The sequence below is a fragment of the Xiphophorus couchianus genome, chromosome 16 (assembly GCF_001444195.1).
Source record: "Xiphophorus couchianus chromosome 16, X_couchianus-1.0, whole genome shotgun sequence".
In the NCBI taxonomy this organism is placed as follows: Eukaryota; Metazoa; Chordata; class Actinopteri; order Cyprinodontiformes; family Poeciliidae; genus Xiphophorus; species Xiphophorus couchianus.
This window is the reverse complement of record NC_040243.1, coordinates 10,812,551-10,825,178: the sequence shown is the minus strand read 5'-3', so window position 1 is coordinate 10,825,178 and position 12,628 is coordinate 10,812,551. Positions and strand designations below refer to the sequence as shown.

The window sequence follows — 12,628 nt, the reverse complement described above, 5'->3', positions numbered from 1 at the left end:
CCTCCAATATGGATGAATAGATCTGGTCTGCACTAATAGATGCTAAAGATCTTTGTGTGAAATTTGAACAAAAACGTAAACTTTTGCTAAATCCAACCATGAACAGTTCTAAAGACTCCGGGTCATGATGCTTTATGTATTAAATTCTCCTTACACTAAGCTGCAACAAATGTAATGTCTCTGAGTTTAAAGACGGTCCAGATGTTTGGGACTACTACCCAGTTAGCAGAAATTGTCTCATCCAATTGGCTGCAGATATCAGCAGAATCCCCCAAATGTACTAAAGAAGGATCATTTCTGGACAAGAACAAACAAAAGATTTATATTTTGTATTTGCAATGATTTATATCTTCTTGTCTCTGAAATAACCCACCCTACTTCACAAGTTGCCTCATTCTTCATCAGAAGTTAGATTATCACCGCATAAATATTCTTGTATTATAAAGGGTGGATAAATGTCAAACTGAGCGAATAGCTGGAATAAATCACTCAGCAGCTCATTTCAATAAGGGGTGGAAGCAGTTTTTGGATGAGAGAGTTTCTCGGAAGTGGTGTGTTTTTGTCTTTAATTCCAACTTACAGATCAATAGAAACTTAAAACCGACCGTTTGATGTAATCAATTTTAAGTTTTCATTCACTTCATTCTAGTCAGTGCTTTAGAGTCAGCAGGTTTCTATCATCCGTGGCAGCTACAAAGCCTGATGCTGACTGTGCCTGTCAGCCCAGATGGTTAACAGATTGTATTACAGTAGGCAGTAAGAATGTTATTTTGGAGCCATAATGCTCCATCTAACACCTCCTTATGATCAGAGCCCACAGGGAGCGCTGTTGCAGGTTGATAAGGGGGGAAAATGTCATGAGATTCCAACAAAAAAAAAAGATAATTATGTGTAGGTCAATTACCAATGTAAAAGATGCACAGAATTCAAGAACTTGTGAAGAATCTAAAGTAGAAGAGATTTCTCTGTTTTTCACTTGGTGCATATGAATCCAGCCCTGTGAACACATGCTAAAATATCAGATTCTGTCACCACCCTTCATCCCTGACGTCGGGAGGAGCAGGTGGAGGAAAAGCTCGGAGAGGTTGGAGAGGCAGTTAGAAGAGAGTTTATTGTTTTCTGTGTGATTCCTGAAGGATTTTACTCTGGCATTTGGAACTGCCTCACACAAAGGTAAACCACAAAAGATATATGTCATTTTCATCTACTGTAAAGCTAATCAAAGTTGAAATATATGACAATTTAACACTTATATCTACATCTGTAATAATGAAGTTAGTGATTTTAAAATGTTTACATTCAAGAGGTTTACATAGAAAATTGTAAAAAAAAAAGTTATTTTTAGGTTTAACTTTATATTTCTGTCTTTAAGTTAAAACCATGGAGTTGAAGGTTCTGGTTCTGTTCTGCATGCTGTCAACATCTGCAACTCAGAAATGGAAACATGAAACCTCCCCTTGGGATCCAAAAGGCAAGGAATAACTTCTTGTTCTTGTAAACAATTACTAAATGCATTGGGTCAAACAGTCTTACACATATTTCTGTGTTCAGCAGAACATGCCAGAAGAAAGACTTGCTCCAACCTGACTCAAATATTGGACAATTGGAAATTTGCTATAATAACCCAAGTGAAAGAGCTGCTGATCCATGACCATGCCTCTGTTCTCCCTGAATACACCAGGTGAGTCGCTCTGAACCAAGGCAACAGGAACAAGCTCTAACAGATAAAGTTTGAACTCTGAGTCATCCATTAAAACACTCGACAAACTCCTGGTCCTCTTGCAACAGTAGAATATTATGTAACATGTTTCTGCTTTTTAAATGATCTCAATGCAGGGAGTGCTCCAAATGGAAAAGAGTGAAATGTTTCAGCAACGTGGTCTGCTAAATCTAGTGTTTCTGAAACTCCAAGTCATTCCTCCAGAGACAGGGCTTATGATACAACACAGTAAACAGCTATTTGTTATCGCCAAGTACTTGTTGTAGATCAACTTTGATCTACAAGAACATCTAGTACTTGTGCAACTTTTTATTTTTTAAGAGACTTTTGTTCTTGTTATTCCAAGTTTAATTGCTGATTGTGTGGCTGTTTCTGCTCAACAGCAAGTTATGACTTACACACTGTTGCCATTTTGTCTTGGCTGTGTTCTTCTCATTTCCTGTTATAGTTTAAAGTGTAGTAAAGCCAACAGTCTTGGGCAGCTTACTAAAACAGTGAGATCATTTTAATTAATTCATGTCTCCATGTGCTTAGGATCCAGCCTCTCTCCGAGGCTCTGGGAGATCTCTACCAGCAGTTTAACTCGCTAAAAGACGAGCTGGGGAAGCTCACCTCAAAGTTTGATGGAGTGGAGGCTTTTGTGGATGATATTAAAGAAGGTAGATTCACCAAACCTCACTGGTCAGTGTCCAGGATTCCTCCCAGCTTTGGTCTGAGGTCTCCACTTGGAGCGCAGCGGAGAGCTCTAGACAGGAGGCTCATCAATCAGCCAACACTGCTCAGAGCAAGGAGGAGAGGCACTCACAGACAGTAAAGTTGTTGATTGCTAACTACTGTCTGATGTTGACAATAACTATTGTTCTATACGTTTAGAGTGCTGGATGTAATGGGAAAAGGTATTCTGGGCTGATCACAAATTGCCTAGAATATGAACCACGTCATGCAGTGATGGTTGTTCCACTTTTCTTGGTCATATTCTGCCACAAGGTGGCATCATCCTCCTGGTTGTTCATTATTCAACTGGTTTGTGTGCCTGCACATTACTGAAATATAAATATAAAGAGGATGTTTTTTGTACATTATATAATCAATAATCAGAAACCTTTATAACATACGTTAGACAAATGGAGTTTGCTTTAGATGCAGGATTTAAAAATACCCATTCTTAATAAGGAGACAAAGTGAAACTATGTGTCAGCACAAGTTGACATACTAGTAACAGCTAGTAGTGAAACAATATAACTGCAATCTTTAATAGAACTCTTTTACACAAATGAATTACCTTAATAGGACTATCCTGCTATCCTTTTTTATCTTCAAATCTTTTGCTGTTAATCAGATGTCTTATCTGTAATAACACTTTTTTCTGTGAGTATTAATAGAGTATTTTTTGATTCTGATTCTCAGCATGTGTGGTATAAACACTGCTAAAAGAAATGTAAAATGACATGTATCTGTTCAGGGCTGCAACCCTGTCACATGACTTACAAGATTGTTCCATAACGCACGATTATTCTATACTCAGTATTTATAACTCATTGGTTTGCACTTCATGTTTCTGCTCAAATAACTATTAAAAACATTCAACAGCATATGGTGTGGTGATTAGCAGTGTTAGCAAGTAAAAACCTGGCTGAGCATGTGTGGTATAAATACACATGCCAAACAAGACACAGGCTGTTCTTTGTGTTGTTTGGCTGGACAGAGACAGAGAAAACAAGCTTCTCTTACTTGCTGAAAACAAAGGTGCTCTTATCAATCTTACAGTTGCTGCATTTTTAGAAACAAACAAAAAAGATAATATTGTGATTTAGAACATCTTCCTTTTTTAAAAATTACAAGTAACCGAGGATATACAAATACTCTAAAAAAGTACTACTAAAAAAGTCAAATAGGTTGGATGCATAGCTTTCCTCCACAAAATAGACTCATTTTCAAGAGCTAAATTATGAACTGTGTTTAGTGCAATAATAAAGGATTATGTCCTCATTTTTATCAATTGTAGAGAGAAATACAATTTATTTAGCTAATTCCAATATAAAAAAATATACACACTGATATACTGGTGTTAGATGTAAATTTGTTAAACAAGAAGAATTAAAACCTCGATGTATCAAGGATTGTTCTCTCTGAAACTGGATTTCATTATTTTTAAATATGATATAAAAAAGCACAGCAGGCCTGCAGGTGTATCCTGTAAAAGAAGAGACAGCGAGAAGAGAAGTGATGCTTCACTGGCTATAAGAAAAAATGCTCAGTTTCGCTTGTTCATTTCTATCAGACATTATGACTTACTCAGACTCTATTTTTTATGTCTTTAGGCCCACAGTTTGTTTAGGAAAAACTGCATATTTGAAACTTTACAATGTGTATATGTGTTTATACCAGTTGTGTAAAATAATAAACTATGAAAACATTAAAGGTAATAAAGAAATAAACGTTATGTATGGATTTCTTTTTTTTTTAGCTTCGCCTCCACAAACATCCCATTGTAAGCAAAATCTTTTACTTTGGCACAACTACACTCAAGTACAAATAATGAAACACACACAAACACTTATTTCCAATGTAATAATGATTTATTAATGCAAAAAAAGGCCAAGAGAACAATAGTTGTCAAATAACAACTAAATAGAGAAGCAAGTTTTCTAAATCATGTAAGAAGCAAACAGAAACAAAGCAGACTATAAATGATGATTATGATCTTCTGCTATTCTTCAGCAGCACATTCTGACTTGTTGATGGTTTTCTCTGCAGTCTGGGAGCCCAAAGACACTTTACAGGCGTAGACCTTGTTCATGTTCCAGTCTGATGTCTGGATGGACAGAGAACTGCTGATGTGGAAAGTCTGGTCTGGTTTCTGAACAGCAGTGCTGGTAGTGATCCCACTGCTTACTGGACTCCCATCAACCAACCAGTTCACATCAGCAAAAGGTCCAGACTGAGTGGACAGACAGAGCAGAGTGGCTTTGTTGGACTGGAGCTCAGCCTTGGATGGAGGGAAAACCGTCAGGACAGGAGGAGGAAGAGTGGAGCCTTGAAGGAAATGAAGATAATTAAATATGCAATTAAATCAACAACAGAGCACTACTTGGTCAAAACAGAGAATACAACTAACTCTAGTCATAGTCATAGTAATCAACTGACAAATATGTTATTTAAGAACAAAAAAAAATATTCATGCAGATGAAAAAGTCAGTCATTCTAAAATGTTTTCTGAAGTGGATTGACATGACAATGAATAATAAACAAGAGCAAAATACAGCATTTAAAAACCTTAATTATATATGACTGTTATGAAGTTTATTCATTTCACAATTTACTCATTATTTTTATGCTCATTATTAGTTTGTGGATTCTTTTTGCCGGCAGCTTTCTCTTTCTAAATATAATATATTTTTTTAAAATAATAAAATTTTAAAAATATATATTTAAACATTTAAATTAATATAATTAACTTTTTACTTCCGTGTATTTACAAGAAAAATCAAATAAAACAAGGATTCTGCTGAGATTTCATTGCAAACAACAAACTTAAGAGCAGATTGTATGTGAATTCTTTGTTAGTTTATCAGCAACTACGTTTGGTTCAAAGATGAGCACAACTGTCTTAGACACAGTTGGACGATGAGACCATGTACAAAAGTAAAATATTTGACTTTATAATATTATTATTAAATATTTGACAACATGACTTTAAATTAGTATTGTTTACTTAACGTTTGGTGTCACTTGATATTTTTTTGAAAGGAAAACACAAATGTGATAGAAAGATGAAAATAGCTTATTTTAAATCTTTTAGCAACACTAAAGTACACAAAGAGAAAAAAAAAGTCTTATTTTAAAGTATTTTTAAAAAATCCTTACCTGTGACAAACAGCTTGGTTCCCGGTCCGAATACCACAGTGATTCAGTTTGTATACATCGCCGTACAAAAACCTCCTGATTGTTTCTGATGACAGAGTGGAAGTGAAACATCCTGCTGTGAGCAACTTTCACTGAAAACATCTCAGTTTCTTCATCATTCTGCTTTTATTAGAAAACACTAACTCACTTTGGTCTCTGTGGACATATTTAAGCAGTGGCAGTATGGTTTATAGTAACAAATGCATGTTGTGGACTGTTTAATGTTCAGATATTTGATCAGTCTGGATGTTTGGGTTTTTGTCACACTGTGACAAAAACTGCTTCTGCCTGTATAATAATGAACTGATAATCAATGTCTGATGATTATTTAGAGTTGAATCGGTCTGAAGAGAATCCTGTTCCAAAGTTCAGTGAACTGTCATGGTGCCAGAAACACAGAACATACTGAGGAACTCCACTAGGAACTTGTTTGTACTATTTGACATAATTTCTATCATATCTTTGAATGTTGCAGTTTAGAACAACTTGTTGTCCTGCTGAGACTGTCTTGACAGGAGGTGTCTGGGTCAATGTTATTGCTGCATCAACACCTGACAACATGGTGTTGATGCACCATGTTGTCATTAATTCATGAATTAAAAGGTTTGCATTTGAAAATATGTCCTTTTACAAGTGTCTGTAAAGAGTCTTACATGTTAAAGCAGTGATGAGACTGCATAGGGTCCACAGCATGTTGTCAATTTGTGGTGTAAATGTTTGGTTCTGTCCAACTCAATAGTGAATAGGTTGGGCTGAAAGGAGATGAGAAACAGAGGCTTATAAAGATCCCGAGGAGCCAAAAAGCAGAGGAGGAGATTCATGAATCTAATATTTAGATTTATTGTATATTCTGAAAGCCCCATGTGTTTTCTGAACTGCTTGTTTAGTTATTTAAAGTGTGTATTTTATTAGTGTTTACTGGTAAACTGATTTGAATTGATAGTTGAACATGAATTGTTGTCATTGTTCTGGCCCTTTACTAGTCAGGTTATTTTTCTACCTTCCAATGGAAACTGAACAGAAGTGAACCAAACTGATGGTGAACTGCTGGGACCTTTTTCTTTTTTTTCCCATTCCCTTTTGAATTTTTCCAGATTGTACTGGGAGGACATAACTGAACCCTTCAAATCACAGAGGAACTTTGAAAACAAATGAATCCACAAAGAACTCTGACACAAAGTCTTGAGCAGACTTTTCAAACTTAAATCTGGAAGTCCACATAAAACTCTACGAACATGTATTATTTTATATATATGATAAAGAAACAAAACTGCGTAAAACAAATTTTACCAAAAAACATCAGAGGCAGCAGAATCTTCTAATATATTTTTTTACTTCTGTTAGTAAGGTAACATGAAGACGGTTACTACTGTTAAATAACCACTCTGTTATGAGTGGTTATTTATGTTTTATATTTAAAAGACAACCATTAAACAAGGGAGTACACAATTGTAACAAATATATCATAAAGACTGAAACTGTAAAAATATGGAATGGATGCCTTTATTATTCTTCGCTCCAGCAGTTCACCATTTGTCAAAAAACAGAAGTGTTTGTGTTGAGGTTTTTGTCATGGTATAAATCACTGTGTACGTATTCATTGACAGAGCTGTCCCATGTTTTGCAGTAATAAACTGCAGAGTCTTGCTCTTCTACATTGTTGATGATTAAACGATAATCTGATTTTGACTGATGAGTTGATGTGAACCTTGGAGATGAAAACCCAGAACCATAGTTTGGTGAACCAGAGCTGTAATAGAAATACAGCACCCACTGAGGAACACCCCCTGGAATCTGTTTGTACCAACGAACACCACTGTTACTAACACTCCCCAGGTTACAGTCCATGGTGGCTGTCTCTCCTTTTCTCACTGTCAGAACTGGAGCCTTCTGTGTCAGCACCGTTGCACCACGCACACCTGCAAACAACAAGATGCCATGAAGTTAAGAGAAACCCAAAGATTAATCCTGCATTAAGTCCAATCTGCAGTAAGTCATCCTCCTTACATGTTAGAGCAGTGATGAGAGTGAAGAATATCCCCAGCATGGTGTCAGTTTGTGATTTGAAGATGTAAAATGACCTTTCTGCTGACAGATGAGTTTAGTGGATGAGGAGAGGAGATGTTGGAGGAGATATTTAATACATGAGTGAAAATGAGAGGGACTGACAGGAGGAGGAGCGTTATTTTTGCATGTAGTCATCATGACTTATTGTGTAACTCTAAAGATAAGTAGTTTATTGTTAGACCTTAACTACTTAAACTATTAAACTAGTCTTTGGTCAAAAAACAATTCATGAGTTAGATATTATCATTTATTTAAAAAGTATTGTCTTCTGATTGTGTGTGCTGAGAACCATCAGCTTTCCCTTTTTATATAAATTTGAACATTTGTAAACCATGTCTGAATGAAAAAATGCAATCTTTAAAAAATGTCTAATACTGTGAAATTAATTTTCTTGAAATTGTATTCATATCACAACTATAACAAAATAGTTAAATTACAGTCAAATGATTTTAATAATCAAGAAAATTTTACAATTTACAACTTATCAACAATCTTTGCATATGAATCACTTTATATTTTTCTCTTTTTTGCCAAGAAACAGCATCATCAAAAAAGCAAGGAGTGCTCTGAACAGATGTTTGTTAAAACCTGTTTTTTGGCTATATTACAAAAGCTGAGCTTTAGATATACTAATACAGTGAATACGCACCACTTGTGTCTATCATTAAAACTTAAATTAAGGTCAACTTTGTTGTTCAAGGATTATATAAGACACCTCAATAAAGACTATTGAGGTGTTGTTTTAATTTATCAAAAAATGTTACTTAAGTTGGTTAGCAAATTCAATATTTTTTATTTTACTGTATTCATGATTACCGGAGCACCATGTCTATAGAGGTTGTCCCAGACTGGTAGAGGGTGAGCAGTCCAACACACATGAAGAATTGCTGCCGTTTAATTCTCAGTCCAATTCTGGATCATCAGTCTGTTTTGGTAAAAATCCAACCAGAACAAACTTCTATGGTATGAACTACAGATCTGATTTCCATTTTTGTAAGGTTACTGTAGGTGGGTCTATTTGGCTCAGGGTTTAAATAAGTTGAGGCGAAAACCTGACATCTGAAATAAAAAGTAAACGAGACCAACAGTTTAACATATTTTATGTTTATGAATCAAATTTGCCATGACTCGGGTTTTTGAAACAAGAGTTCAAAATGCAGTGACTGGATTATGTTCATATGAGGTCTGTTGTAATGTGGGCTTGTACAGTTCATGCCTCCATTTGTCAAAAAGAAGAAGTGTTTATGTTGAGGTTTTTGTCACAGCATAAATCATAGTGATACGTACTCACTGGCAGAGCTGTCCCATGTTTTACAGTAATAAGCTGCAGAGTCTCCTTCTTCAACATTGCTAATTCTAAAACGATAATCTGAGTTTAACACACAATTAACTGTGAATTTGGGGGAAAAGAAACCAGAACCAAACTTTGGAGAGCTCCAGTCCTTATAAAAATTTAGAACAAATTGAGGAATTCCTCCTGGGATCTCTTTGTAGAAACGTGGTCCATTAACAGCTGAGTTACAGTCCATGGTGGCTGCCTCTCCTTTCCTCACCGTAGCTTCTATCAACCACGTCGCATGACAAAAATTTAAAGTTGTTTCACAATTTGTTTGCCTTGTTTACTGTTTTTTTCTTTTATAGTGTTTAGATGTTTTCAATAACCTACCCTTCTACATTGCTTTTTAATAAACACTTTCATATGAAGTTCAAATACTCTGTCTGATCTTCTCCCTTGCTTTACAGATCTAAGACGAAAAGTTTCTCCACTCCCAAAATGTGCTTGTTTTGTCATATGCTTATAATAATAATTGTTTATTACAATGCTTCCATGATAATTCTGTGTTTAAAACTGTTCATAACATTACATAACTTAAAATGAGAATATTTATCACTCATTATTAAAAAAAATGTTTGGTTACCAACATCACATTTATGTGAATGACATCAGATTACTTTTTCTAGAGATTAAGTCTTGGGAACACACGTTTCATGGAATGGCCTTTGATAATAAGCAGAGTATTAATAAGTTGAATTTTAATATTTTTTGAATATGTTTTTTTACTTTTGGTGATGTAAAATCTCAAAAACCAATGTTGAGATTATTAAAACTGTTACTATTTAATTCAAGATGTTGAATGTTTGAATCACTTCAATTCTCATTGACAGAGGTGTCCTCAGTTTTTCATTAGTTTGTTTCTTTCTTCTTCCATACTTGTGATAATCAAACAATAATCTGGTGTTGACCGATACTGGATGTGTGTCCTTGAGATGAGATATCTGCTAGTTTTATTCATTTATAGAAAAATAGATTATAGTGCAGATACTGACAAATAATGTGTTGACTGAAACTCTTACATTGTCAGTCCATGCATCTCAGTGAGAGCAAAAGCAGAAGTGTTATTGAGGAGGTTTTTGTAACAGTGTGAATCACTGTGATACCCACTCTTCAGCAGAGTCATCCCATGTGCTACAGTAATAAACTGCAGAATCTCCTTCTTCAACATTGCTAATTGTAAAACGATAATCTGAGTTTGACACAAAATTAACTGTGAATTTGGGAGATGAGAAACCAGAACCAAACGTTGGAGAGCTAAAGCCCTCGTAAAAATTTAGAACAAATTGAGGAATTCCTCCTGGGATCTGTTTGTAGAAACGTGGTCCATCAACAGCTGAGTTACAGTCCATGGTGGCTGTCTCTCCTTTCCTCACTGTCATAACAGGAGGTTTCTGTATCACCACTGTCACACCACTCACACCTGGAAACAAGATGATATGAAGTCAAGAGATACACATATTGATGTATCCAACATCAGCTTCTTTCTGCTGTAAGTCATCCCCCTTACATGTTAGAGCAGTGATGAAAGTGCAGAGGGTCCCCAGCATGTTGTCAGTGTGTGCTAAGAATAATCTTGGAACGTGTAAAGTGACCTTGCTGCTGACAGATGATCGAAGAGGAGGTGCTGGACGAGGTATTTAATATAGCACTGACACTTGGGAGTGACAGGAGGAGGAGCTTTCATCAAATCTATTTTTGATGTTTTTTAGTTTTTAGCATCTTTGAAGAGAATTGATCAAATTTATTGAGAACTTGGCAATTTTGCCTAATTTCTGTATCTGTTGCCCCTATTTGCAGCTTAGTGATCTTAAAGATGCGGTGGGGAAGCTCGACAAAATGACCTGGTTATAAAATATAGGACAGAGTTGAAACAAGTGCAAGATATTGTGATACCACACAAGATACCAATGTGTGTGGAATGATCACAATTTTAGTTGTACCAGGAGGTGGCTTCCTTAACAAAATCTGTCATTCTCCTACCTCCTTCTTTCAATAAAACATGTGTTGTATAGTATTTTCTATGATTGAGAATATTTTAAGATTGTTAAGCGCTAACTTAAGTTACTTTATTGTAAGAAAAAAAACAAAAAAAACAACAATGCAATATAAGCATTAAGAGGCCCAACATTGACTGTTAGGCTGTAACATCCAATGTCCTGTGGGCCTCAGTTTATACTTCTATCCCTGTAGTAGCAGTTAAAAAAAATAACAGTAAGTGACATTTAATTTCGTAGAAATTAACCTAGTTTTTAGGAAATATTTATTGTGATTTGTATTCCATCATGGTTACACAACAAAGGTTTGACAGTCGTGAAAGTTCCAAAATTTATTTTCACTTTACCAAAAACTGTGGTGATGCAGAAGCCTCCTGTTGTGTCTGTGAGGAAAAGAAAGTCAGTCATCATAGACTGTAACCTGGGGTTTGTTGCAAACACAGTTCATATATAAATGCATGATCTCTGCGCAGTATCTCTGCGTTGTCTTGTTATGAGAACTCTTTGTTGTGGCAAAAATACAAATAATATAACCATTTTTATTTGTGCTCTGAGTCAATATTTACAGGATCTTTCAAGGAGATTTGTTTTTATAAAAATAATACAGGAAATGTAAGACTAAAAAACAGCACATTAGAAGTTAAAGCTTACAGTTGATAAATTTTCTATCAGTAGTGGCAACATTATTCATGTTTTATATCTAAAAAACATTAAATGTTAAACAAAATTGTGATATATAATTTTAACAAATATATCATAAAGACTGTAACTGTAAAAAATAAAGAATGGGTTCCCTTATTATTCTTCACTTCAGCAGTTCACCATCTGCAAGAAAACAGAAGTGTTAGTGTTGAGGTTTTTGTCATGGTATAAATCACTGTGATACAGCCTTGTTGTTTTCCCATGTTTTGCAGTAATAAACCGCAGAGTCTTGCTCTTCGGCATTGTTGATGATTAAACGATAATCTGTTGTTGACTGATGAGTTGATGTGAACTTTGGGGATGAAAACCCAGAACCATAGCTTGGTGAACTCCAGCTGTGATAGAAATACAACACCCACTGAGGAACACCCCCTGGAATCTGTTTGTACCAATAAACAGTATTAACAACACTCCCCAGGTTACAGTCCATGGTGGCTGTCTCTCCTTTTCTCACTGTCAGAACTGGAGGCTTCTGTGTCAGCACCGTCGCACCGCTCACACCTGCAAACAACAAGATGACATGAAGTCAAAAGTAACACACATATAGATTAATCTAACATTGGCTCCAATTTGCAGCAAGTCATCCTTCTTACATGTTAGAGCAGTGATGAGAGTGAAGAGGGTCCCAAGCATGACGTCAGTGTTATTTGAACTTGTAAAATGACCTTACTGCTGACAGATGAGAATTCAGAGGATGAGGAGAGGAGGTGCTGAAGGAGTCCTTTAATATGTGACCGAAAATGAGAGGGACTGACAGGAGGAGGAGACTGTTAAATTCTGTACTGTAGTGTTTTTCAGTTTACAGCTTCTGTAAACAGAAGTATTTGACGTGGTTTAAACATATGTTCACTGCTGACATTATTTTTGGACCTCTGGAATGAAATCAAAGAGTTCATACAGGTC

General features: G+C 35.6%; 1 protein-coding gene across 7 annotated transcripts; it reads right to left on the bottom strand.

The window, feature by feature from the left end:
* Window positions 1-4,277: 4,277 nt before the first annotated feature.
* Window positions 4,278-12,495, bottom strand: LOC114159918 (immunoglobulin lambda-1 light chain-like). 7 transcript variants are annotated; one of them, XM_028042182.1, is made up of 4 exons: window positions 12,319-12,495; window positions 11,910-12,226; window positions 5,588-5,621; window positions 4,278-4,756 (listed from the first exon to the last, which is right to left on the bottom strand). In XM_028042182.1, exons 1-4 carry the CDS (start codon window positions 12,356-12,358, stop codon window positions 4,431-4,433), a joined length of 717 nt encoding a protein of 238 aa, XP_027897983.1. In that variant the 5' UTR covers window positions 12,359-12,495; the 3' UTR covers window positions 4,278-4,430. The 7 variants fall into 7 exon arrangements, 3 of the variants coding, with proteins under 3 accessions (XP_027897983.1, XP_027897981.1, XP_027897982.1); XM_028042180.1 differs by lacking the exons at window positions 11,910-12,226; window positions 12,319-12,495 and adding exons at window positions 7,220-7,545; window positions 7,634-7,743; XM_028042181.1 differs by lacking the exons at window positions 11,910-12,226; window positions 12,319-12,495 and adding exons at window positions 7,224-7,545; window positions 7,634-7,743 and having other exon boundaries at window positions 5,588-5,625.
* Window positions 12,496-12,628: the final 133 nt, after the last annotated feature.